Source organism: Mitosporidium daphniae, assembly GCF_000760515.2.
Source record: "Mitosporidium daphniae strain UGP3 chromosome Unknown contig-77, whole genome shotgun sequence".
NCBI classification, from domain to species: domain Eukaryota; kingdom Fungi; phylum Microsporidia; genus Mitosporidium; species Mitosporidium daphniae.
Window position 1 is genome coordinate 1 of NW_013546146.1, and position 23,816 is coordinate 23,816.

Here is a 23,816-nt window from a genome sequence, read left to right on the forward strand (position 1 = left end):
TCAAGAAGGTCAAGAAGGTCAAGAAGGTCAAGAAGGTCAAGAAGGTCAAGAAGGTCAAGAAGGTCAAGAAGGTCAAGAAGGTCAAGAAGGTCAAGAAGGTCAAATTAAAAGGAAGCCTCCATATAAATATAGTGACAAGCCCAGCTCATATTTAGCGATGGAGAAAGATCTTTTCGCTATACGAAAGAATAGCCCATTTAGGCTTGTGGCTACGACTTTTGAAGAGAATCGAGCGTCATTGATGGAAAAATATCCCGAGGCAGAGGAGAACCTTTCGGTGTTGTAAAATATTGAAAAAGTCATTGTACTTTACGGGATAGATGGAACAAATACAAAAACACTTGCTAGTTTATTCAGAAAATACAAACCCACCCGATTGGTATTTAACTTTCCCCATCTGGGAAGCTCCATCAAAGACCAGAATAGGAATATTCTGATGCATCAAAAGTTCATCTCCTCTTTTTTTACGGCTACCGTTCAAGCATCAAAAGCGCTTTCTCATCCAAATCCAGCCCAGCTAATCAAAATGGGGATTGCCGTTGGAAGAATGCTGCACACATATCCGCCTTTGGAAGAGGATCTAGAAATGGAGGAAGAATTTCTTATCCTGCTAACATTGAAGGAGAGCCATCCATATGACAGCTGGAATGTCAAGGAAATCGCAAAAGAAAAGGGCCTTTGTTGTGCCTTTTCTTTTGCATTTGATAGACACCTCTACCCCGGATATTCACATGTAAATACGATCGGAAATTACAGTGCTTATCATTCAAAGAAACTTGGTGAAGGAACTATGTTTCCGACCGACACCAGCAGGGACGACAATTTGAAAGAGAAAAAAGCAAAAACATTTGTATTTTGCATGCCGAGCAGTGGCAAATAATACATACTTCCAAGCCTCAATAAGCTGTAATAAAATCGCGGAACACAGACTGTTGCATGTTTGGGCGCGTTTTGACATGCCAGCATTGATTGCTTTTGGAAATAGGCAGGACATGCTTTCTCGCTCACCGCTCCTAGTCGAGGGAAAACGATCCAAAAAAGCCCTCATTGTACATTCGGATCAATCTAACGGCGGCAAGATGGATATCGAGGGTGCCTCCTTTTTTAACCAATCCCAATCTCGTAGCCACGGCTTCCAAAAAAATGCCAACATCTTCTGTGGGGGCATCCATCCTGAAATATTTGACATAAAAGGGCCGATCCTCGCCGTCGGGGGGCAACAAATTCAATCTGAAAAGCAAATAGTCCGCAATCAAAATCTCCCCCAAAATGGACTCCTTAACCATGGCTATTGCAATTACGAAAAGCAAGTACCGGTCAGGGACATTTTGAGCGCCATTTCTGGGTGGATAATTCGAGGCAGCATAAGCCCGGGGCTATCCATAATATAGAAGCTTGGGTGTTCAAGCACCTTGATCTCGCCTGAAATGCTGCGCGTAAACCCCGGCAATTTCCCCACCTTGGTTGCCTTGACATCTAAAGCGTAAAGTCAAAGCAGCATACGCTTCCCGATACCCACGTTTCGAAGTGAGTTAATCAGCGTTGATTTTCCTACATTTGGCATTCCCACCACAAGCCCTCGAAGCCTAAAAGTGCTAGGTAGAACCTGGGTCGGTGGGTATCTCGCTCTTATAATATCAAGGACGGCATCGGCAGACCTTGCCTGCTTATGTGGATTATCCTCCTTGGCACTGATGCTGGCGATGCCAATGACACTCTTTTGCGAGGTTTTTACCGCATCCAAAAACGGGCTTGCCCCAGCCAAATCCCTCTTGTTATAGACAATGATGCGCCTTTTGGTTTCAAATAGCTCTTCAAAGAGTGGATTGATGCAGCTGATTGGTACTCGAGAGTCTCTAACCTCGATGACAATATCTACCTTGCTTGACATGTTCTCCCGCATCTTTTTGATGGCTGCGTGCATGTGTCCAGGGAACCAGGTAATCTTTGGCACCTTATTAAAGTCAAACCGCGGACGAGGGCAATGCATCAAAAAATTGAAGATTAAATTTAGGGCTAACTTGCTCCTCGGGTCGCCATGAACCAACATCGCAGTTGTGTTTAATTGACACCTTGTATTTTGTGTCTGTACGGCAAGCGGTCTACTCGGTTCGAGCACGCTACATGCTCGTAACCGCCAAATCGGGGCTATCCGCCATTCACCATTATGCTCATCAAAAAACCAACCCTAACGGCTATTGCGGCCGTCAGGAAATTTTAAACAATGGCGAGGGTTAGGGTTTGCCATCAACCGATTGTCCCTTGGTTGATTGGTTTGCTTGTGTTTTTAAATCTTTTAAAGATTGATTTAATGATTTGCGGTGGAATCAAGCACATTTACGTAGCAGTTTGTAGCGTCATGGGAAAGCCCTGATCACACATGCCAATGGTACGGAGCTCGTGGAGTTGAAAACGGGGTTTCCCGTGCTTCTTGAAGCTACTTTCACACAGTTGAGGAAATCGCCTTTTCAAGCCTAATATGGCGGTCTCTGTTGAAAGGCCAGTTTACCCAGTGGAAATCAAAATAAAAGAGAAAGCTTCTCCAAAAGCGAGCTAGATCACAAACAGCGTCTCAGATACATCACCCAGTACATTGAGGTTCATCACAAGCCGAGAGGCCCGTGCAACCAATGTCTCCAATATTTGCAACACGGTACTGATGACAAAAACGATCTGGAAATAAGGGGACGTCGTACTCATCTGCATGTGATTGACACCTTATACGTATCAAGGAACGTCCCCAGTTGGAGATTGAAAGACCCTCCCCCTGGCCAATGGATTCAACCCTGCCTACATTCGTATTCTTGATACAAAATTTCATGAATAACTTATTTAATTTGTATCTACAAAGCAGCGGTGGTAATTTGCAATGGAACGAAGCTCCTGCCCCACTCCTATACCACGATCGCAATTCAAAATGGGAATGTTAAGATGGTATTTTGGTTCCGCTACGTGAAAGGAGTTTCCATCGTGAGAAACAAACTCTCGTTTGTGCACAGGGAGCAGCTTGAAGCCAAATATTTTGGGCTCATATAGAAAGAGAGGAGGAAGGGTGCATGCCATCTTTGGCTTTTGTAAATCTTTGCACCCGTCTATCAGCTCTGCATCTCCCTCCATAAGCTCTCCACGCACAAATGACGGAAACGATAGAAAGAAGAAATGGGGGAATGTGGTCCCAAAAGCTGCCCCGTCGATATTCCAATAGATCTCAGAGGACCAATGATAAATGTCGTTACAAGAGGGACAATATCGCTGCGCACGGGCCTCTCCAGTTAGATCAGAAAGCCCGACAGGAAGCAGCCGCTCCATGGAGCAGTTGAAGCGCGGGCATACGCCAAAATCGCCTCGAGAGTATCTCTTGGCCATTCGGAGAAGACCTTCTCGCGTTTGAATATAACGGGCATGTAGCAGGATGTAAAGCTGAATTGCATCTCTTATCACTGGGGTCGCTAGAAATTCGGATTTTGTCTTTGCATCTTCAGCCTGCATTTTGGCATCCTCCTCTGCCTCGGATGCGCTATCAGAACCGCATTCTTCTGAGGAAATTTCGTCCGCCTCGGCATAAGTCGATCCAATAATCCGCGAAAGGAGCCTGCGGACGTGTGGCTTTCCGGTGATCAAATCTAAAAAGTTGAATTCATCGGCAAGAAAGTGATCCGGAATTTTCAATAGAAGCCTTGAATGCCCAGGACGAGAAAGAAACCATTTTTTCCACGAAACAATATCTCTTTTGTTAAGAATCGTGCGATCATCTGCTTCATCATCCGTGGATGGCGACGGGGGCGATGAGTTGAAATGCGAGTGCTTCAGCCTACGCGAATCATGATGTCTGCCTCTCCCTTTCCTCTCAGAGCCAGATTCCGAAGAGCTATCTGAAGAACTCAGAGAATGGTTATGGCGTTGACTATGGCGTTGGCTACGGCTGTGGCCATGGCGGCGATAACGGCCGTCGTTTCTGTGTTGATTTCGATGGCTAGTATCGGCTTCGCTTTGGCTTGAATCATTGAGAACATGCTCAGAAGAGGATTCATTCATGTTGAACTGGCTTATTTCCCTTTGAGAACAAGGTAAGCGCTTGTTGCTAGGTACGTCTTCATGTGAAACAGCAAATTTGTTTTTCGAGGTTGCCGTTAATCGCTTATTTCTGCGACGTAGCCCAAACAGACGTGAAAGACGCTGTCGGGCAGAGGACCATCCAGACGATTTTTCATGATCCTCAGAGGACTCTTGGGGATGTGAAAACATTTTGTTAAAATGTGCAAGCCAAACAAATAATTCGAGTGATGTTTCAAAAAACGAAAAATTTTAATGTCGCTTTTTGTAATTCTGTAAGGCACAAACTTTGAGCGACTCACGATTCGCACGATCAATGTATTTGTCATTAAAAGCACAAATTAGATTCAAGCAATCCCAACCCTAACCCCGACCTCAAACCCTTGCAATAAAACCCCCTGCCGTTATTTGCAATAAATTGTTACCAACACTGCAACAAAGAAACTATAGGCCCGGCGTCGCCATTCATCGCTGTTTAAACGGATTGCTGTAGATAGCGGTGTATTTTATGTTTTATTTGAGCCCACAGTAGTTGCACACGTTGCAAGAAACGATTTAATTTTAAAGTTAGCTTTTCCGTAAAAGGATGGCATTACATGTCTGATTGTGTTTGAAAATTCTCCCCGATTTAAGCGATTAAAACTGATAATATGGAAATCCCTGCTTGACCATTGCTCGTTTTTAATTTCAATATAATTGCCAATTCTGCATTACTAATTTTTTTTAATAGTTGAGAATCTAAAGCCAATTAGTCAAACGGATTTCAATTGGCTTTTATTTGATTTTTTAATTCCAGCCTTTTTAATGGGACTCTTGCTAAATGGAAATCCCCTTTCCTGGCCAGAGACTCGAAAATTGCGCGATCAAGCACATGCACGCGCAACAGCACACATTCTCGAAATGTACCAGAAAGAAAAAAATAGAGAGGGTGATGGGCCGCTTTGGGGTGATGAGGTATCAATTTTGCTTTTCTGAATTTAGATCGAATACCAAGTCGTCCATATTGATAAAGAAACAAAGGGCGCCAAACTAAGCGCGAGAGCGCATGATACGCTTCATGAGCTGATGGAGGCAAAGCCTTCCCAATGGCATCCTGAGTATGCACGCTGGATGTTGGAGGCAACTCCAGAAAAGCCATACCCATACACCATGTGGGCCCTAGCACGCATTTGCGAACAGGACATCAGAGCGCGACGTATTGAGGCTACCAGTCGTCTGCATGCAAATGAGTACTTGCTCTCGTTAGCTGCATTTCCAGCACTTGGATCGCCGGATTTTCTTTGGAATAACGGAAGCGGAAACTGCCCTGTCAATGGCCCGATAGCCAATTCAGCCTTCTTGCCAGATGCATCTATTTCTGTGCATCCGCGCTTTTCAACCCTGACACGGAATATCATGGAAAGACGCGGGGGCATTCTGGTTGATATCCCGCTCCCTGTGTTTAGAGACACTAAAACTCCGTGGCCTTTTCATCAAAACATTGAAAAAAATGGCACAGAGACAGAGGGAATGATCCACCTCGATGCAATGGGATTCGGCATGGGGCTCTGCTGTCTTCAGTCGACACTCCAGTGCCCCTCGTTACAGAAGGCAATGTTTCTTTATGATAGACTCGCAATAATAGCACCAATCATGATCGCATTGACAGCATCCACCCCAGCCATAGCTTCTTATTTGCTGGACATTGACGCACGATGGGATATCATTTCAAACTCTGTCGATGACAGGACGCCCGAAGAACGTCAGAGTCAGAAGAGCCGATACGCCTCAATCAGCACCTTCCTTTCTACTCCAAGCTCTCATCTCAACGATTTGCCACTTCCCATCAATCTCCGCATGTATGATACATTGCTTCGAGCAGGGAATATGGAGACCGCTCTTGCACGCCATTTTGGCTTTCTTTTTGTGAGAGATCCATTGGTGCTTTATCCTGGCGATAACGATGAGAGGCTTTTCGAGTCGATTCAGTCGACCAACTGGAACACCGTCCGCCTGAAACTGCCTTCGGCTTCTCTAGACATTCCCACATGGCGTGTAGAGTTCAGGCCAATGGAGGCCCAGCTTACCGATTTTGAGTCCGCCGCGTTCCTTATTCTGATCCAACTAGTTTCTCGTGCCATTATTATGGGCGAAAATCCACTCATAGAACTGATTCCGATTTCACTTCTCGATCAGAATATCGCGTGCGCCCAGAAAAGAGACGCTGTGCGCCTGGAGAGCTTCTACTGGAAGCGACCAGGCGGCACCATCGAACAACTTACCATTGATGAGATCATCAATGGCCCAGATGGGCTATTGAGGATCGCTAGGGCAGAGCTTTCCCGTTTAGAGAAAGCTGAGGCTGATCACAATTGTAGCCTGCAAAATGGCCCCTCTGGTAGTGGCATTCTCGGCCACAGTTCTATTAAGCGTGAAATTGGTGACCATGAGCCCACCGGATATGACCGCAATGCCATCGAACGATATCTGACCTTCATTGGTGAAAGGGCTGCAGGGCGTATTCCGACACCTGCACGCGCTATCCGGGAGTTCATTATGGGCCATCGCTCCTATGCCAAGGATTCTGTCGTGCCCAAAGAGGCTATCTATGATCTTATGCAGAAGTTGGTACTTCATTCTGTACTTAACGTCCCCATAATTTAAAAGAACAAATCAATTGAAAAATCTAATTAACGCGGTGTCACATGTCGTAGCGATACATCATTTTTGACGAAAAATAACACAGGCACAAAATCAGAATTAGGGCGAGGTTGCATAGCACTTTACAAATCCCAAAGCCCACTACTCCACTATGTAAGGCCTGGCTGCGCAAATAAATACATCGATTCTCGGATTGTATTAGTTTATTGCAATTAGTGCTGGCGCTTGGGGGCAGTCTTTTGACGCTGAGCTAAGAGTTGAGAGTATTCTTGAGCAGCTTCTCTGGAGGCCACAAGCTTTCGTTGCTTCTGTGCAAGACGAGAGCGCTTGCGTTGCAGTGTCACTGGCGTAACGAGGCGCTGGATTTTTGGTGCCTTGGAACGCACCTTTTGGCCCTCTTTCTTTGGCGCGATCTCGCGGCGAATGACATACTTGCGCACATCATCTTCCTTTGAGAGGTTGAAGAGCTTCCTGATTTTGGAGGCACGCTTTGGACCAAGGCGACGAGGCACTGTGGAGTCGGTCAGGCCGGGAATTTCACCCTCACCTTTCTTTACGACAACAACAGAGATGACGGAAAGGTCGGATCCAACGATGCATCCGCGAACAGATTTTCGCTTACGCTCACCGGCGCGGCGAGCACGGTAGCATGAATGGCCTGCAGAGAGGAGTAGACGGACACGGTGGTTTACAAGCACTCCTTGTTTCATGGGGAAGCCATCGCGGTCGTTTCCTCCTGTGATTTTGAAGATGTATCCCTTGAACTCGTCACCGAGTGCGTCACCCTCGACCTCTTGTGAGATGCGCTTGTCATAAAAGTGACGGACCTTGCGCTCGTCCTGAATTTCAATCATCTTTTGGCAGCCAGTAGTCGGATAGGCGATATTTAGCTACTGGTAAGAAACTGATAATAACGGGAAAACAGACAACCAAGAGTAATGAAATAACAAAGACCGATGGATAGTTGGTCATACACGTGTACAAAAATATGGGCCGAAATACAACACACGGGAAAGGCGATTCGACTTACTTTCATGATGGATTAAAAAGGATAATTAAATGTTAAATATGGGAAGAAATGGATTGGATCCGCTTATATGAATGCAAAATGTATTTTAAATTTTAATTTTAAACCTAGTGCTGGATTGGAGGTAGCGGAGGAGCCTTCAGCTCCGTATATTCGATTTCGGCATCCAATTCTTCGTCCAATATGCCGATGATGGCTCTATTTGTGAGCAATAAGAACTACTAATAATGGTACATGTTGTCCCCTCGGATCAAAAAAAGCCCCAGCTGGGATACCACAACGCCTTTTTTTAGGGAGAAAATCCTTTCATGCGCATGAGTGATGGCCACATTTGTGGATGCATCAAATGCATGCATATAACCCTAGATATTGACAAACACGCCTACCACGATCACTTTTCCATCGTTTGTGATAATATTTACACACTCTAAGAGAATAAAAATTACAAGCCAACGCCATCATACTTCCCACAAAGTCATTCAGTTCAATCGGCATAAAATTAAATTTTGCAATTACGTTTTCAATTTCCAACCTGCAAACATGCATCAAGAGGCCGCCACCGATTCAGACCATCAATTGGGATTTTGTTTTGACAATTACCAAAGGTATGCAGTTTGCTTACAATTTATGTGCAGGAATCTTGCTCTTTGCTCCTCTTCAAAGGCAGTTTCCACCGGCACAACAATTGTGGGCGTAGTGTACAAGGTACTTGATGAATGCCATGCAATTTAGAACGGCATCGTTCTCGGAGCAGATACTCGCTCCACATTTGGTCCGATTGTTGCAAATAAGAATTGCGAAAAAATCCATTACCTTGCACCGCACATCTACTGCTGCGGGGCTGGAACTGCCGCGGACACCGAGGCTGTGACGGCAATGGTCCGCTCATCGTTAGAACTGGCCTCTCTCAACTCTGGCCGTCCGGCCAGGCTCAGCTCTGCCATGATGATGCTGAAGCAACGCCTTTTCAAGTACATCCAACCTCCATTCTGCAAAGCCATTGATTTTTCGACTTTTTATCACTTGCTTACCGTCTTTTATCGCTAGTTATCAGGGGCACATTGGGGCTGCGCTTATTGTGGGCGGCGTAGACATCGCTGGATGCCATCTTTATACGGTCTATCCGCACGGGTCTACCGATAACCTCCCGTTTGTTACCATGGGCTCAGGCTCACTTGCGGCAATGTCGGTATTTGAGGGCAAGTATCGTCCAAAGATGGAGGTAGTTTGTAAACTTCTATTCCACTAGCAAGCCGAAGCCATGGAGCTGGTGTCCGAAGCGATCCAGGCAGGCATTTTCAACGACCTTGGCTCTGGATCCAATGTTGATCTTGTGGTCATTGAGCGAACCGAGGGTGGGCCAGCCTTTTCATCTACAAAGGTTTTGAGGGGTTACAAAAAGCCCAATCCAAAGCCTACAAGAATCGGGACCTATTTATTCCAAAAAGGGACCACCGGTTTACTATTTATTCCCATTAACAACTAGTTGTATTGAAAGAGGAGTTCGTTCCGTACTCCGAAAAAACAAGTGCCGCGCTTAGATCGGCTTGATCTACTTCAATGAGCAAGTTCAAGAAATTAAAAAATAAAAGATAAAGCCGGTGTCACGATCCGGATTGCCGTGGTTGTATTTACTGTTTCCTACCTTAAAATGGAGCGAAGTCAAGTCAAAAACGAGATTCTTTAGATCCTGGACAAGATAATAAAAGATCTTTAGTCCCTCTGGATCTTTGCTCTCCTGCACTTGTGCAAGCGAGTTGAGCTTGCTTGTGGAAAAAGAAATGTGTTCAGACTGGCCGTTCACCAAGATCTCCAGCTCTTGGAGCCCCGATTTATCGGGAAGGGGCCAGGTGGCGTCATCCAGCTTCAATATGCCGGACTCTAGAATAATCTTTTTCATCTCAGACAGCACGGATGGCGATACAAATACTGTGGAAGGGAAAATTAAAAATGGCATCTCGTACGTTCTTTTCGTATCATGGTATCTTTCTTGTAATTGGAGTTGTTGGCATATCGTAGCTTTCCGTCAGAGCGGACCTCAAACTCAATAAACTCATGCCCATACATTCCCTTGTGCCCCGAGCTAAAAATTATCAATGCAGAGCGGTGATACTAGAAACGAAGGTAAAGATCGCCAGTTTCGCTTTCCATGGTTGGTAAAATTAAAATTAAAATACAATTTATATTTTAGGTTGGGGGAACAAAACAAACATCTACCCCTGTCCCTGTACCTGCCCCTGCCCCTGTCCCTGTACCTGTCCCTGTACCTGCCCCTGCCCCTGTCCCTGTACCTGCCCCTGTCCTTCTCTCGCTTCCTCCCCCTGTTCCTCCTCCAGCTTGACAAGGCTTTCCTCTATATTTTCCAATGGATGAGCAAAGGCAACCTGACACATGGAAATGATTGCATCAAATATATGCAAATCCCTGCTTATGAGGGCTCCAACCAGGGCCTTTTCCAGATACTCTCGAAGCTGACTAGATTGCAAGTTTGAGGAAAGGTGGGACGAAATTGGCATCATTTCTCTAATGGTTTTGAAAACCTCTTTTTGGAAGCACAGTGCATCTGCATATGCAAAGCAATCAATCATCTTTTCGCTGGACACATCGGCCAGCAAATCCAGCAAAAACGCCTCGTCGCCATGTCTTAAAAATAAAAGACCTTCAAGAGCAGCTATGCGGACATCTGCTGAATTTCCAGGAACAACGACATCTGAAAATAGGCGTTCGTCAAGAGGAACAAGTCCGGCAAGCTGAAGTCTAATCAGGCCCTATTGAATACGAATGGACACCACACATACTCTCAATAGGGAGACCGAGATCACATTTTCATGTGATGGGCGAATTAGATCCAAGAAACGGTACCTCTCTAATTCTTCAAACGATTCCCTCAGAATAATGGGATCTGGGCGGCAATATGGCTCCATTGATGCTGGGATCAGCGCATCTATTAGGCTTGTTATCAGGGTGGCCAGGTATGCGCCATCCGAATACTAATAAATTATAGCATTAATGGCCATCGTTGTCATTAGAAAGTCGAAAAATAGGAAAGGCAAGGGAAAGGAAGGGGGTAATATATGGACATTGAAAAATCACCACGAAAGGCTATGTTGGCGTCAAAACAGACAAAGAAACCTACCATATTCTGTGAGTTGTCATTGAATCTAAGCATTTGGAGAAGGAACTTGATGAGCTCTGGAGGCGTCTTGCCGTGATCATCCTTGATCTTTCCAATAAGCCGTAAAATGGTATTTTGAATAAAGTAAGCAGGGAACGAATCAAATGAATTGGGCCTTGGCAAGATAGGCTCGCCTATAGACTTGCGAGGGATACCATATTTTGCCTCGAAGGTTCCCAGCAAATATGCAATAACCTCATTACGCATGTGCGGAAGGGTTGAAGAGATGGATGCAAGAGCAGCCAAAGCCAGAGAGCGGATCTCATGGTAGTTTTTCCAATTTGATGAGATCTTTTCAAGCACCGAGAAAACAGTCTCAGATGGCATCAAAGCGAGGGCACTTATTGCCTTAAGGGAGAAATAAATCATGGAAGCATACCTCGGCTTGCGAAATAACATCCCTGTCGTTTTCCAGCTGCTCGATCCACATAAATTCGGGCTGCTCCACGCTGACTTTTCGCATCCATTCCATTTCCGGATCAAGTCGCACCCATTGCACAGGAGACTCATCGGCAATAAGCTGGTCAATACCCATGGTGGTGCTCGAGCTCTCTTCTATGGGATGAAGATGGATGGGGGCTGATGAGGAGGCATTGCCGCCGCCGCCGCCGGTACCGCCGCCGCCGCCAGAAATCGAAAGCGATCCGCCAGCTGTTGACTTTTTGTATTTAGAATGATAAGGAAGCTCAAAAAAATGGCTTGCATCCTCAATATGAACCACATGATCATAATATTGGTCTGACTCCTGAACGCGAATCTTGAGTGGGCCACAAAATCTTCCCCCACGATCGGGATGTGTGCAGTTTTGGGAGATTCTTATTTCCAGACAACATTTTTTTCTGTTCAACCCAAAGGAAGCATGGAGATTGGCATGTCCAGGGGCATATATCCACTGGTCTGCAAATGGACGCAAATCCTTGCCGCTTACTTTTCTCACAAGTCTAAAAAAATGTCCAGAAGTGATCAATATGACCATCCCGGTATCTCCTGTCGCTGCTGGAGAACTAAAAGCAAAGGCAGGGTTGCTAGCACCGGTGGAAGGAAGTGCATCTTGTTCCGCCTTACTTTGCTCTCTATTCAATGAGTTGATAAACGACGGAAGCGTGGAAAGTGTTTTCGCCATTGCATATGGCCCGATTTTTCCTTCAATTGCTTTAAAGATGAGACCAGACTTTAGCAAGTAAAAGTCAAAAAATGATTCTTCCGCAAGAATCCCTTCAAGGCTTGGAGGCGGATTGGCAGCTACAGCTGCTCTTTCTTCGTCATCTTTTAAGGAAGAAGTTTGAGATCCTCCAGGCCCAAAAAGAACATCCGAAATGTCGTCTAGTGGCCCCGAAATGCTAAGAGGAGGCGAATCCACTTCCGTCGCACACAAAAGCTCCATTTGCGTACGAAGACGCATTCGGCCCCAATTTTCTCCATGAAGCCGGCGAAGCCACAGGTCCGTAAGGAAGGATGAAATTCCAAGGCTCACCCACAAGTCAGAAGGGTGCTCCGGACTCAGCACAATCGCTCCAAACAACAAGGCAATTCCAAGGAAGATTTTTTCCCTTGAATGGTAAATTTCATCAATCAAATCTGGTCCCACCAACAGAGATTGGCTAAGGCGTGTGAAACAAATCAAATCCGTACTCTAAAAGGAGGACACCGCCAGAAAGCGCATAAAATGGCCGTACCAAACCGCCGCTAAAAACGATCTTGAAAGAGGACCATGGATATGCAACCTGCAGCATCCATTGATAAAACTCCACAGCTTTTTCGACATGTTCCAGCGTATGTGCGATTTGTTTTGAAGCATCTGAAAAGGAAGGTGCAAAACCCACTATATGAGGGCCTTCTATTTCGGAGAAATCAGCGCCCGAAGGTACGCAGATGTTGGAATTTAAACTCGAATTGGTGGCCATAGAAGTAGAGCAAGAAGAAGAAGGAGGCAATGAAAGTGGTACTTCGTGGCAATAAAAAGACCCAATCACAACACAAATTGCCCATGGGATAATCGTATTGTTGGTATCGGCAAATGGAAAAATTCTCTTCCCTTCGGCGATCTATTAAAGAGTAAAGGTTTGCTCATTTACCTGGCTTGGAAGTGACATTGCCGAGGATATTACAGTAAATTTATCTCCGATAGATGAAATCCATTCTTCTTTTATTACAATGGACAACTTCCATTGCATAACTGTTCTTGGAGCTGCAATGTATGATGTTGATGGATTGGCAGTATCCAAGTGAAGACCCATTATGGGCATGAAAACCTGAGAAGACGGAACAGTTGCCCCTAAATATCCGGCATTTGTACACGGACCAGCAATAAAGTAAAGGTCAGAACCACTTCCATCTCCCTTACGTTCCTGGCATTCATTGACATCATTTCCTGTTTGGACACTGTCATCATTCAAATAAAAAAATGCGCCCCTATGGCCAAAAATTGGAATCTCTTTGTCGATGGGATAAAAAGGCATCTTGCCATTGCTCCGATTACAAGACAATGAAAAATGAATCTCCACACATATCGTGTTCAAATCGCTAGGGAGCGCAGACAGGATCTCTGGAGTCAGATGCAAATAAAGACTGCCAAATAGAGGCGGTCCAGGCCGACTGGCCTTGCTCGTATTCTTTGAGGTTATTCCTCCGTGGAAAAAATCTTTAAGGATGTCAGGGCATTTCCAACTTGACGCGTTCGATGACGCTGATGATTCTGAATTTAATTTGGCCCCCGAGACCGCCAATTTCTTTATTCGTTGAGCTTGGCTCAAGTAGTTTGGCCGCTCATCAATAAACTGTGTCATAGTTACTCCGTTTAGCATAATATGCCGGATTTCTAAAACAAAATTAATCACGTAAATGGATGGTACCAAGAAATCCAACATGAAAGTTAAGTAGTGGAATTATTTCTTTGGATGATATTCCAATTTTCATCGATGTAGCTCCGTGAATCCCTCCTGATTTGAAATCAACCTCTAGAATCGTTTCTTGAGATAAAAGCACAAATGTTAAAGGCGAAGGAGGGGCCATTTCAGCTTTAGAAGACGATTCAGGGTCCTCCATTACTGTTGTGAAAAATTAATAATAAATTTTATTTTAAGACTTAATTCTGGTTTTCACATACAGTTGGCCAATGACACCGCATATTAATAGAATTCATTAAAATTTTCAATTTTTAATGAAGTTCAACTTGTTGGCTTTTTCACTTTTCCTACTCCTTTTTATAAATTTGAGTCCCCTTTGTAACGGGGGGTTTCTTTATAGACACAAAAATCCGCCTACATTATTGGAAGATCTTGTTGGTTCCGATATTTATAGCTGGTTTTTTGGTCAGCAGAAACATAAGTCTACTTTTTGGGAAGATTTTTTTGGCCAGAATAATGAGGAAGAAGCTTCGGTTTCGAACTCTTTTTCGTCATTATTTAAAAGCGATGCCGGCACGTCTTCCATCGCCGCCGGAAATAAACCTCCAGCTAGTGAAGAGGCTGCTCATTTTTCTGCACCGATTGTTCAGTCAAAAGGGTTTGGGTCTTCACTGGCAGGTTTATTTTCCGGTATCGAAGGGAAGAAATCTCGTCCATCTATTCTCGCGGAGATATTCTCAATTTTGGGGCTGAACGGTCTATTTGAAATCGTTGGAAATAACAATGTGTTCCTTTTTGTGGATTTTATCATCTCTATATTTATCCTGCTATCAACGTTTTCATTATGGGGATTCGTCTCCGTTTGGTGGCAATTTAGTAATATCCTGCTCCCCCTCACTGCATTCTTTATTCTTTACTTGATTAAAAAGAACGCTCTTGCGATCCCCTTATTATACCAATTGTCATATTTATGCTGGTTGTATCTCAACCTTGCATTCACATCTTGTAGAATTATATTCTATGTTTTCAGGAACATCAATGTAGCTCAAAGTTCTTCCAACACTGGTTAGGTCTTTTCAGATCTTAAGAAGCCAATTTTTATATACAGTAAATAAACGCTAAACTAACCATGATTCACATAATATCTGAGAAATAAGAAGAACGTTCAACCGAGGATGGCCTCATGAAAAATAAACACGTAACGACTTGACCATGTTTATTTGGACTTTTAATCTAATTAGATCATTTTGTGCGATAAAATGATTTAAAAAATTGACCCCTGAGAGATTTGAACTCCCAACCGTTCGATCTGGAGTCGAACGCGCTACCGTTGCGCCAAGGGATCCTTAGCACAAATTACTAGAGATATTTTAAAAATAATATAACAATGAAAACATAACTCCAACCTAATTAATCTTACGCATGTTTCCTAGTGCTTCTGCTACGGTTTCAGTAAGACTTAAATACCCCATTGAGAGGTTACAATCTATATATCAAAGCATTGCTCTGAAGGCATGTGAAATCTTTGATGAAGATCCCTCTATACTTTGGAGGAAAAATCCTCTAAAGAACATTAATCTTAATAAGAGAGATGCTACCCGTGATGGGATAAAATATTTATCTGGAAAGACATACGCTCTGGACTACTTGTCTTACTTTCCTTTAAACCAAAATGAGCTTTTATATCCATTACGGACGAAATATGCTTCTATTGTTCCTATTAAACACGCCCAAAATCCCAATTCTCCATCATCAAAGCTGAAAGATCTTCTTCCTTCAACAGCAAAGACCTCTTTTACCGATATTGATAGATCAAAAAACTATCCAGTATCGAATGAAGAACAAGCCTGCCTTTCTACCTTGGAGTCTTCTTTAGAGCCTGATGGGCATCTTTTCCATATTTCAAGGGAACTTGGTGCTGCCTTCAATTTTATACCGCCCGAGCTAAACTCCGTATACAAAGCAAATGTGCGAGAAAGAAAAAAGATTCATAACAAGCTTCCACCTGCCAGAAGTGTTGTCAAAAGGGCTAAAAAAACAAAGAAATAAACATTCATAGCATTTATTCTATATTATATTAACCTCAATGATGTTAGAGATCGCTTCACAATGAAGAGTCCGAATTGACGTGCAAGGAATGGCATCAGGAAAAATAAAACAAGCCTTCCCGTTTTGAATCTTGGATGAAAAGATTGATTTAGAACAGCGCTAGAAGAGTCGCTCAGATAGTTGTTGGATAGTTCAAATGCATTCATATTGTCTCTTCCAGAAAGGTCTGCAATTCCTAGATTTCAATAATGGAATGGAAAGATGTATAAATATATTTAATTATAATAAATGTTACTAGCTTGTCAGTATCCGCATTGGTCTAGTGGCTAGGATTTCTCGCTTTCACCGAGGCGGCCGGGGTTCGATTCCCCGATGCGGAATTTTTATGCCAGATTTATTTTTAGGATTTTTAAATTTCAAAATGTCAAAGAAACACTCCAAGTTGGATAGTCTCTTTTCCAGCATGCAATCTGACGAGCAACTTCGTAGCCCCAATGTAGAAGATATTTCTGATGTATCTTGCATTTCATTCAGAGGGGATCAGTTATTCCATCCAAAATCTACACTGTCGACGCCACCTGGATTGGCTCCAATTTCGTTTCATTCTGCTGAGCCTGCAAAGATCAAATACCATTCGCATTCGAAATTTGCATCGCCACCGCCTGGATTTCCGCCTAATAGTGGGCCTAATAATGAAAATATGCAATCAGCCTCGATATTGGAATTGTCTGATCATATGAAAAGCCTCCTTTCAAAAAAAGACACCTCTTTTAAAGAGCCCTGTACTCCTCCCGACATCAGTTCTGATTCGATCTCTACGGGCATCATAAACGAATGTTTAAATGACCTTTTAGGCCGAAAGAATTTGCACAATGGCTTGGAATTGCCGACATCTGATAAGCCCTATTGGTTGATGACTGATCGTGAAGTACGACATATTTGGAGAATTTCAATGACGCCCGTCATTTCTGCGCTTTGTAAATCACCCTGCAATGTAAATAGCAGCAGGGATCATTTCTTGGCCGAAAATCCCAATCTTTTCCTCGATAAAGAGGGAAGGATCGAGTATCCAAGAGACTACACCGGTGATGATTTTTATTTCGCTCAATATGCGCCCAAAAAAAGCGCAGACAAAAAAGAGCTCCCAAAAGTAGCTGGAAACCTTCTTTTTCCCTCCACTGCCACAACGCGTTTTGGACGCAGAACGTTCAGAGAACCCACCATCTCAAATGAAGTACATCTCAAATCAATCCTTCCCCACGTGCCAAAGCTGGCAAGTCGGGGTGAAAAGGTTGTAGATGGCGCACTCGGGAAAATATCTTTAAATTCCCTCCGTCGACCAAAGCAATCTATTTCAATCGACTCGATGCCGGTTTCTTCTCCTCCAAAGCTAGTTGAAAACAATTCTTTTTCCAAAATGGTTTCGCTTTCGATGGCCGAAAAGGTATATCAAGCTTTGAATAAATCTGCTGGCGAGAAGGATTTGTTAGCACTCATTGCAGATCCGCATTCTTTACTTTCTCTGGTCCAAACTCCAAAAGGAAAACGCTCGATTCCGCTCATCATTTCTGCGTTGTCGTCGCCAACATCAGTGGAATGTTCCTCTAGCCTTTTCTCGATATTCCAGACAATACTGTGTAATTTATGTCTATTTTTGTCTTCGATGTCAACGTCTCATTTGCAACACGAGAATTACATAAAGGATGACAATGCTGCTGTGGTGGAATCCATTCTTACCCCATTTGTATCTTTCTTAACGCAGCTTTCTGTGCCCGAAATGTTTGAACTTTGTAAAAAAATTGCAATTCAACCGGGTCTTTCTCAGATAATTTCACACTCTAAGGTGAGGTCCCTTTTTAATCCGCTTAGATTCCATACATGGTATTATGTATCATTTTTTCTCAAGTTGAGCATTCGCTTCAGGCTGGTGGGGCCAATTTTCATGCCTTCGAAGACACTTGGAATCAAGTAGCCGAATCTCTTTTCAACTCGCTGTGTATATCTTTCCCCGCGATGCTATCTCCATCGTCGTCCCCTTTTCCACAAACCGAAGATGACTTGTTTTATGCTTGGCAATTTCTGGCCCTACTTTCAGCTCATATTTCGTCCGCTAATTGCCATACTCTTGTAAATGTGCTGAGAGATCCAATTCTAAGTGCCGCTAATTCAGGATCTCCTGAACCAATTAGGAACGTTAACCTTCTTTTAAATATGATTGGCCTCGATGCATCTCAGTTGGCCCAAAAAAGCAAATAAACATATGCACCAACCAAAGTGCCAGGCCCATTGTGGATCGATTTAGATTAATTACGGTCCGGCCGCGCCTTTTGCGTCTCTACAATGACTTTAGCCGTGCCATCGATCTGCTACACGTTTGCCGATTTCATTTTATTTTTCTGGCTTTTGTATGAACCGCTCCCCTGCTTTTTGCATGCAACTTGGTGATAGAATCCTCTTATTTTTGCTCTTTGAAGCTCTAATGCCTTTTGCATCTTTTTTTTCCTGGGTGCAAATTATTAGATTCGCGCTCGGATCATCTATCGCACTGTACCCCATTTGATGCATTGCTACCTGCTTTGGGGGCCTTGTATGTTTTGCTCTATTATGATAAATGAAGCTCGATACATTTTCATATTTTATACCTGCATGTTTGCTGGCTGTATTATGCCAGCCCCAAGGCGTTATTTTAAATGATATTTTCTCTCGAGTAGTAGTTTCCTAGTTGTCACGATAGCTTCAGGATGGACATTAAAATGGTTGTCTGTTGTATTTCCGAGTGTACAGAGATCCGTATGAATGGTCCACTTCGGAGAATTAAACCGCAATGGCAACAATGGACCGTTTCAGATTGATTATTTGTTATACTGGAGCAATGGAGAAGCCTCTGAACAATAAACTTTTAAAGTTGCCAATTGTCCACAGTCCTAATATACAAATATTAGCACCTAGATGCCCCTATTGGCCTGAAAGTAAATCGATATTTACGCCAATCAACCTTGTTAATTTACATCGAACGGCTATTGGCTAATTGTTCAAGATGCAAGTTATTTTTTTAAATGGGTTCTTTGCTTATTTCTACTCTTGATTTTAGTATTTCAGCCATCGCATATATCCCACTGCTTATTTCGTATTCATTGAATAGAATTTTGATGGATTATCTTCCATTTCCAGATGCCATGAAGAAAGAAACACCACACGTTACGTTGGCCATAGTAACGTTACAGCTAGGGGGAATTTTCACTGGGGTTCTGGGCTTGCGACCAGAATGGGTAATTTTTATGATTTGTCTCTATTTTGGTGTTAAAATAGTTTTTGGTATAAAACTCTCCAAAAAAATGAGCGAATTGTACTGTAAACTTTATGAGACTGGTTTGAAGAAATGAAATCCAAACAATAGTACAAATAAACTATCAAAAATATTGGCACCAAGTAGAATAAACCAAACCCCGGCACACTTAGTGAGCGCATCGCGGTGTCAACGGGTAAGCCGGGCCATTTCGCTAACTGGGACAATAAAATATTTATTGATCACAAGCCGTTTATAAATCATCGTGCTCACCAATCGGCCTCGGCAACCATACGCTCGATGTCTTCTGGACTGAGACGACCCTTGTCGTTGGTAATTGTAATTCCGGACGACTTGTCTTTGTTTGCAGATGCAAGGTCATAGGCATTTACACGAAGGACACCATTGACATCGATATCAAAAACGACCTCGATTTGAGGAACGCCACGCGGAGCCGGGGGAATCCCAGAAAGCGAAAATTTACCGAGAAGATTATTGTCTCGAGTAAGAGTACGCTCGCCCTCGTAGACTTTGATTTCTACAGTAGACTGGTTATCCGCAGCAGTGGAAAAGATCTGCGTACGCTTGCTGGGGATGGCTGTGTTTCTTTTTATCAGCGTAGTCATAACACCACCGGTCGTTTCAATGCCAAGAGAAAGAGGGCAAACGTCAAGCAAAACGATATCACTAGACTTGTCTTCTCCCGAAATAATTGCGGCTTGGACGGCAGCACCATACGCAATAGCTTCGTCCGGATTGATGTCTTTGTTGAGTTTCTTTCCGTTGAAAAAGTCTTGCAGAATCTTTTGTACAAAAGGAATTCGAGTTGAGCCACCGACCAACACAACCTCATCAACATTGCTTTTGGATACCTTTGCGTCTTCCAAAACTTGGGCAACCGGCTTTAAAGTCTTCATGAAGAGATCGCGATTTAGATCTTCAAAGCGAGCACGGGTGATTTTCTCACTAAAGTCTTCTCCCTTGTAAAAGTTTTCAATTGTAAGGGTAGCCGATTCTTCGTAGGATAAAATTTTCTTGACCTTCTCCACTTCGCGCTTGAGTTTTGAAACGATAACCATGTTGTCTGTAAAGTCGGCTTTGAAGCGCTGAGAAGCAATCTTGAGAAAATGCTTGAGCAGATTGTTGTCAAAGTCTTCACCTCCAAGATGTGGATCACCAGCAATGGCGAGAACCTCAAAAACACCCTCATCAATGGTGAGCAAAGACACGTCGAAAGTACCGCCTCCGAGATCAAAAACTAAAACAGTCATCTCCTTTGATTTGCGATCGAGTCCATAGGCAATGGCGGCAGCCGTGGGCTCATTAATGATGCGATCGACCTTCAAGCCGGCAATGACTCCTGCATCTTTAGTTGCTTGACGCTGACTATCTGTGAAATATGCAGGCACCGTAATGACGGCCGAGGTGACGGTCTCGCCAAGATAAGTCTCCGCCATAGCCTTCAGCTTGGAAAGGATCATGGCCGAAATCTGTTCAGGAGTGAAGCTTTCAATGTGATTCGCTCCAATGGGAACCTTAAACATCGGCTTGTTGCCAACATTTTCCACCTCATAAATGGCATATTGAAGTTCTAATTGAACATTGGCATCGTTATAATACTGCCCGATAAATCGTTTTGCCGAGTAGATGGTAGAAAGAGGTGCCAAAGCCTGGTTGAGCTTGGCGGCATCACCGACAAGGCGCGTTCCATCCTCTGTAAAGGAAACATACGAGGGAGTGATGCGATTGCCAAGCTCGTTGGTGATGATTTCAACATTTTGATTGCGTCGGATACCCACGCAAGAGTATGTGGTACCCAAGTCGATACCGATGGATCGGGAGTGGGAAACCGAAACGAAAAAAGAGCCGCAAACAAGAAAGAACAGAAGAAAGGACCGAATTGAACCCATGATGAAGAATGCAAAAAAGCCTTGTTATATGCGATAAAGATGTTTCTAGAATTTTCCTTCAATGTTTCAAAGGCAAGGTGGCAGTTCGTGATTGGTGCAAGATGCGCCAATTTTTTATAAACTGCACAAATTAAAGATGTAAATTATTTGGATGTTCGCAATTACGGCCCCTTGATGGTGATGGCTGGAAATATTTTCAATTGGTAGAAATTCGACAAGTGTCCTGAAAAAAAGGCATCCCAAAAAGGACATCCCAAAAGGACATCCGAAAATTTGGCAATTGAAGACAAAAATGGCGGTAAGATGTCCCACAATCCGCAGGTCAAACGCAATGCGTAAAATTATCATCAAGTATTATATTGGAAACGTCGCATTTCTTGGTGCCAGATTGTTTGAAATATTTCATGCAAAATATCTCTCCATATCATGCATGTACAGATTGGGTAAAAACCTGCTCAAAAGGCAAATGGAGCAAACAAATTGCCGAAAGAAAAATGGAGAAAACAAATTTCCAAGGCTAAAGCCCTGTTTCGGGGCCGCTTGCTGCCGTGATAAGAGAATTCGCCGCATTTGGACCGAGAAAATATTCTATACTTTCCACAATGACAGGATCGGTTGGATTCATCTCTGATGAAAGCAATAAAAAACTACATCGTTCAATTACCACTCTCGCCGTCAATTATGCCGATAATAATTTAATTATTTCCAGGCTTAGTGCCAACCCGGAAGTTCCGAGAGAGCAAATCGTACTCGAGATGTTCACGCTCAGATACGGAAGGTCTTACCGTTGACAGGGCCGAGTCAAAATGTTCCCTGCTAACAAAGAGGTTTCCAGAGCCCGGCTCTGAGAGGGAAAGGAACGGCTGGATTGCAAGTTCGGAGGCAATTCTGACCAGATTAGAAAGATCAGCCCCGCTGTATCCTTCCGCTGAGTGCGCGATGGCCTTCAAATCAACATCATCCGCCACTGGCGTTTTCGCAGTAAGCTTGACAAGAATCTCAGATCTCTCTTCCGACGTTGGCAGTTGAACATAAATATGCTTATCAAGTCGCCCTGGCCGCAACATTGCGGCATCAATCATGTCTACAAAATGAAAAGGCCCATTAATGCAAACCTGGTCTGTTGGTGGCTCCGATGATGTATACATTTCTCCTACTTTCAAGGCCATCAAGCTCCGTCAAAAACTGGTTGACCACTCTGGCCGCATGGTTTTCGCTCGGATCCGATCGGTGGGCACACAGCGATTCGAGCTCATCAAAAAAAATAATACAGGGCGCTGAGATCTTTGCGCGCTCAAAAACGGTCCGTACCGCCCGTTCACTCTCGCCCACATATTTGTTGAGAAGCTCGGGCCCTTTCACAGATATGAAGTTGGAATGGGTCTCATTAGCCACTGCTTTGGCAAGGAGTGTTTTTCCACATCCAGGAGGCCCCCATAGCAACACGCCGGAAGGTGTCGTTATTCCAATGCGTGCAAAAAGATCTGGATTCCGCAACGGCTCCACCACAGCCATCCTCAATTGATCCCTTACGCTTTTAAGAGCCCCGATGGAGTCCCAAGTGGTCTCTGGGGCAATGGCGAACCCCTCTCTTTTTGCAGCAGGCTGAACTGTAGCAAGTGCAGTCTGTATGTCGGCAGCGGTGATGTGCAACATCGAATCTGGCTGCCCCGATTGATGGAACCGGTCAATGGCCCTGTGCCCCGCCTCTCTCAAAAGAGCTTTTATGTCTGCTGGCGCAAAACCGGGGATATTCCTTGCCAATAGCGCCAAGTCAACATCCCGGGAGAGTGGACTTTTGGCGGTCATCAGGGCAAGAATTTTTCTCTTCGAGGCCTCATCAGGGAGCCCAATATTGATTTCTCTGTCGAAACGACCGGCTCTTCTTAGAGCCGGCTCAATGTGCTCTGGACGCGATGTTGCTCCAAGAACAACAACCTGGCCTGGCTTTATGGAATCTAGTGAAGCCATCAGCTGGCTCACAATGCGTCTATCCATATCCCTTTGAGTCGATTCCCGTCTACCACAAATGAGGTCGATCTCATCAAAGAATATGATTGAAGGTGCATGTTTCTAAACAAGCATCAAGAAAAGTAATCCATACCAAGGCAGAATCAAAAATGGCTCTAAGATTGGCCTCGGATTCCCCGCTTACTCCGGACATGACTTCTGTCGAAGTGACGTCAATAAAAGGAATGTCAAATTCGGACGCAATCGCATGGGCCAAGCTTGTTTTTCCACTTCCGGTTGGCCCGAAAATCAAAAGTCCTCTAAAAAGTTTAGCGGTAAAAAGCATACTTTGGAGCTTCTATTCCAAGCCTTTCATAAAGCTCTGGATGCTTCAGGGGGCGCTCAATGTTGCTTTTGATTTCGCCAATAATTTTTTCAATCCCCGCAAAGGAGGAAAACTTTAACCCATCGTGTGAAGCCTTTCTAGGTTGCCATCTAGACTGAGGAGATGGGGCTTCTTTGGGTAGTTTCTTCTTCCTCTTGATAGATCCATCTGAAATTGGCGTGTGGTTTTCTGTTGAAACCTGTGCGGTATTGCTGATATCGCTGCCTGGGCTGTTCACAATATTCATGGCCTTGTATCGATCGACCAAAAGCCTATTCATAAAGCAAAAATTTGGACTGTAAATTTTAAATTCATTATTGAGCCATACAGTTGTTTACTGGTGCCCCCCCCAATCCAATATTTTGTCTTGCAGATTGAACGTCCATGTCAAGCTTAGTAAATGCAGTGGCATTTTCAAATTTCGACACAACTATTGCCCAATTAATGCAAATTGGGAATCGTTAATGTGTGCTGGTTTTCAGTACAAGGGTGATG

General features: G+C 43.9%; 16 protein-coding genes across 16 annotated transcripts; 6 read left to right on the forward strand and 10 right to left on the reverse strand.

Moving 5' to 3' along the window:
• DI09_77p10 (uncharacterized protein) lies at nt 1–880 on the forward strand (the record flags this gene model as incomplete). The annotated part of the gene is made up of 2 exons (XM_013381300.1): nt 1–282; nt 358–880. Coding segments are annotated over 2 exons (805 nt in total), but the record flags the coding sequence as incomplete, so codon positions are not given.
• Nucleotides 881–1,013: 133 nt separating this feature from the next.
• DI09_77p20 (mitochondrial GTPase 1) lies at nt 1,014–2,050 on the reverse strand (the record flags this gene model as incomplete). The annotated part of the gene is made up of 2 exons (XM_013381301.1): nt 1,014–1,376; nt 1,556–2,050. 2 exons carry the CDS (start codon nt 2,048–2,050, stop codon nt 1,014–1,016), a joined length of 858 nt encoding a protein of 285 aa, XP_013236755.1.
• Nucleotides 2,051–2,581: 531 nt separating this feature from the next.
• Nucleotides 2,582–4,245, reverse strand: DI09_77p30 (regulatory subunit of CK2 family; the record flags this gene model as incomplete). Its single annotated transcript, XM_013381302.1, has 2 exons — nt 2,582–2,790; nt 2,901–4,245. The coding sequence occupies 2 exons, from the start codon at nt 4,243–4,245 to the stop codon at nt 2,582–2,584; spliced, it is 1,554 nt and encodes a 517-aa protein (XP_013236756.1).
• Nucleotides 4,246–5,118: 873 nt separating this feature from the next.
• DI09_77p40 (uncharacterized protein) lies at nt 5,119–6,696 on the forward strand (the record flags this gene model as incomplete). The annotated part of the gene is made up of 1 exon (XM_013381303.1): nt 5,119–6,696. One exon carries the CDS (start codon nt 5,119–5,121, stop codon nt 6,694–6,696), a length of 1,578 nt encoding a protein of 525 aa, XP_013236757.1.
• Nucleotides 6,697–6,905: 209 nt separating this feature from the next.
• DI09_77p50 (40S ribosomal protein S6) lies at nt 6,906–7,547 on the reverse strand (the record flags this gene model as incomplete). The annotated part of the gene is made up of 1 exon (XM_013381304.1): nt 6,906–7,547. The coding sequence occupies one exon, from the start codon at nt 7,545–7,547 to the stop codon at nt 6,906–6,908; it is 642 nt and encodes a 213-aa protein (XP_013236758.1).
• Nucleotides 7,548–7,579: 32 nt separating this feature from the next.
• DI09_77p60 (uncharacterized protein) lies at nt 7,580–8,076 on the reverse strand (the record flags this gene model as incomplete). Its single annotated transcript, XM_013381305.1, has 3 exons — nt 7,580–7,722; nt 7,828–7,916; nt 7,955–8,076. The coding sequence occupies 3 exons, from the start codon at nt 8,074–8,076 to the stop codon at nt 7,580–7,582; spliced, it is 354 nt and encodes a 117-aa protein (XP_013236759.1).
• Nucleotides 8,077–8,260: 184 nt separating this feature from the next.
• DI09_77p70 (proteasome subunit beta type) lies at nt 8,261–9,206 on the forward strand (the record flags this gene model as incomplete). Its single annotated transcript, XM_013381306.1, has 4 exons — nt 8,261–8,407; nt 8,453–8,752; nt 8,775–8,942; nt 8,970–9,206. The coding sequence occupies 4 exons, from the start codon at nt 8,261–8,263 to the stop codon at nt 9,204–9,206; spliced, it is 852 nt and encodes a 283-aa protein (XP_013236760.1).
• An 84-nt stretch (nt 9,207–9,290) lies between these two features.
• Nucleotides 9,291–10,644, reverse strand: DI09_77p80 (uncharacterized protein; the record flags this gene model as incomplete). The annotated part of the gene is made up of 4 exons (XM_013381307.1): nt 9,291–9,649; nt 9,685–9,832; nt 10,012–10,488; nt 10,519–10,644. The coding sequence occupies 4 exons, from the start codon at nt 10,642–10,644 to the stop codon at nt 9,291–9,293; spliced, it is 1,110 nt and encodes a 369-aa protein (XP_013236761.1).
• Nucleotides 10,645–11,244: 600 nt separating this feature from the next.
• Nucleotides 11,245–12,297, reverse strand: DI09_77p90 (subunit of transcription initiation factor TFIID; the record flags this gene model as incomplete). Its single annotated transcript, XM_013381308.1, has 1 exon — nt 11,245–12,297. The coding sequence occupies one exon, from the start codon at nt 12,295–12,297 to the stop codon at nt 11,245–11,247; it is 1,053 nt and encodes a 350-aa protein (XP_013236762.1).
• Nucleotides 12,298–12,496: 199 nt separating this feature from the next.
• On the reverse strand, nt 12,497–13,354 carry DI09_77p100 (uncharacterized protein; the record flags this gene model as incomplete). Its single annotated transcript, XM_013381293.1, has 2 exons — nt 12,497–12,940; nt 12,971–13,354. 2 exons carry the CDS (start codon nt 13,352–13,354, stop codon nt 12,497–12,499), a joined length of 828 nt encoding a protein of 275 aa, XP_013236747.1.
• A 370-nt stretch (nt 13,355–13,724) lies between these two features.
• DI09_77p110 (uncharacterized protein) lies at nt 13,725–14,037 on the reverse strand (the record flags this gene model as incomplete). Its single annotated transcript, XM_013381294.1, has 2 exons — nt 13,725–13,942; nt 13,998–14,037. The coding sequence occupies 2 exons, from the start codon at nt 14,035–14,037 to the stop codon at nt 13,725–13,727; spliced, it is 258 nt and encodes an 85-aa protein (XP_013236748.1).
• An 18-nt stretch (nt 14,038–14,055) lies between these two features.
• DI09_77p120 (uncharacterized protein) lies at nt 14,056–14,811 on the forward strand (the record flags this gene model as incomplete). Its single annotated transcript, XM_013381295.1, has 1 exon — nt 14,056–14,811. One exon carries the CDS (start codon nt 14,056–14,058, stop codon nt 14,809–14,811), a length of 756 nt encoding a protein of 251 aa, XP_013236749.1.
• Nucleotides 14,812–15,163: 352 nt separating this feature from the next.
• Nucleotides 15,164–15,790, forward strand: DI09_77p130 (uncharacterized protein; the record flags this gene model as incomplete). The annotated part of the gene is made up of 1 exon (XM_013381296.1): nt 15,164–15,790. The coding sequence occupies one exon, from the start codon at nt 15,164–15,166 to the stop codon at nt 15,788–15,790; it is 627 nt and encodes a 208-aa protein (XP_013236750.1).
• Nucleotides 15,791–16,211: 421 nt separating this feature from the next.
• Nucleotides 16,212–18,046, forward strand: DI09_77p140 (DNA topoisomerase 2-associated protein Pat1; the record flags this gene model as incomplete). The annotated part of the gene is made up of 2 exons (XM_013381297.1): nt 16,212–17,633; nt 17,714–18,046. The coding sequence occupies 2 exons, from the start codon at nt 16,212–16,214 to the stop codon at nt 18,044–18,046; spliced, it is 1,755 nt and encodes a 584-aa protein (XP_013236751.1).
• A 1,299-nt stretch (nt 18,047–19,345) lies between these two features.
• DI09_77p150 (Grp78-like protein) lies at nt 19,346–20,986 on the reverse strand (the record flags this gene model as incomplete). The annotated part of the gene is made up of 1 exon (XM_013381298.1): nt 19,346–20,986. One exon carries the CDS (start codon nt 20,984–20,986, stop codon nt 19,346–19,348), a length of 1,641 nt encoding a protein of 546 aa, XP_013236752.1.
• A 695-nt stretch (nt 20,987–21,681) lies between these two features.
• Nucleotides 21,682–23,601, reverse strand: DI09_77p160 (uncharacterized protein; the record flags this gene model as incomplete). Its single annotated transcript, XM_013381299.1, is given in 4 exon segments — nt 21,682–22,116; nt 22,133–23,059; nt 23,091–23,256; nt 23,285–23,601. The coding sequence occupies 4 exon segments, from the start codon at nt 23,599–23,601 to the stop codon at nt 21,682–21,684; spliced, it is 1,845 nt and encodes a 614-aa protein (XP_013236753.1).
• Nucleotides 23,602–23,816: the final 215 nt, after the last annotated feature.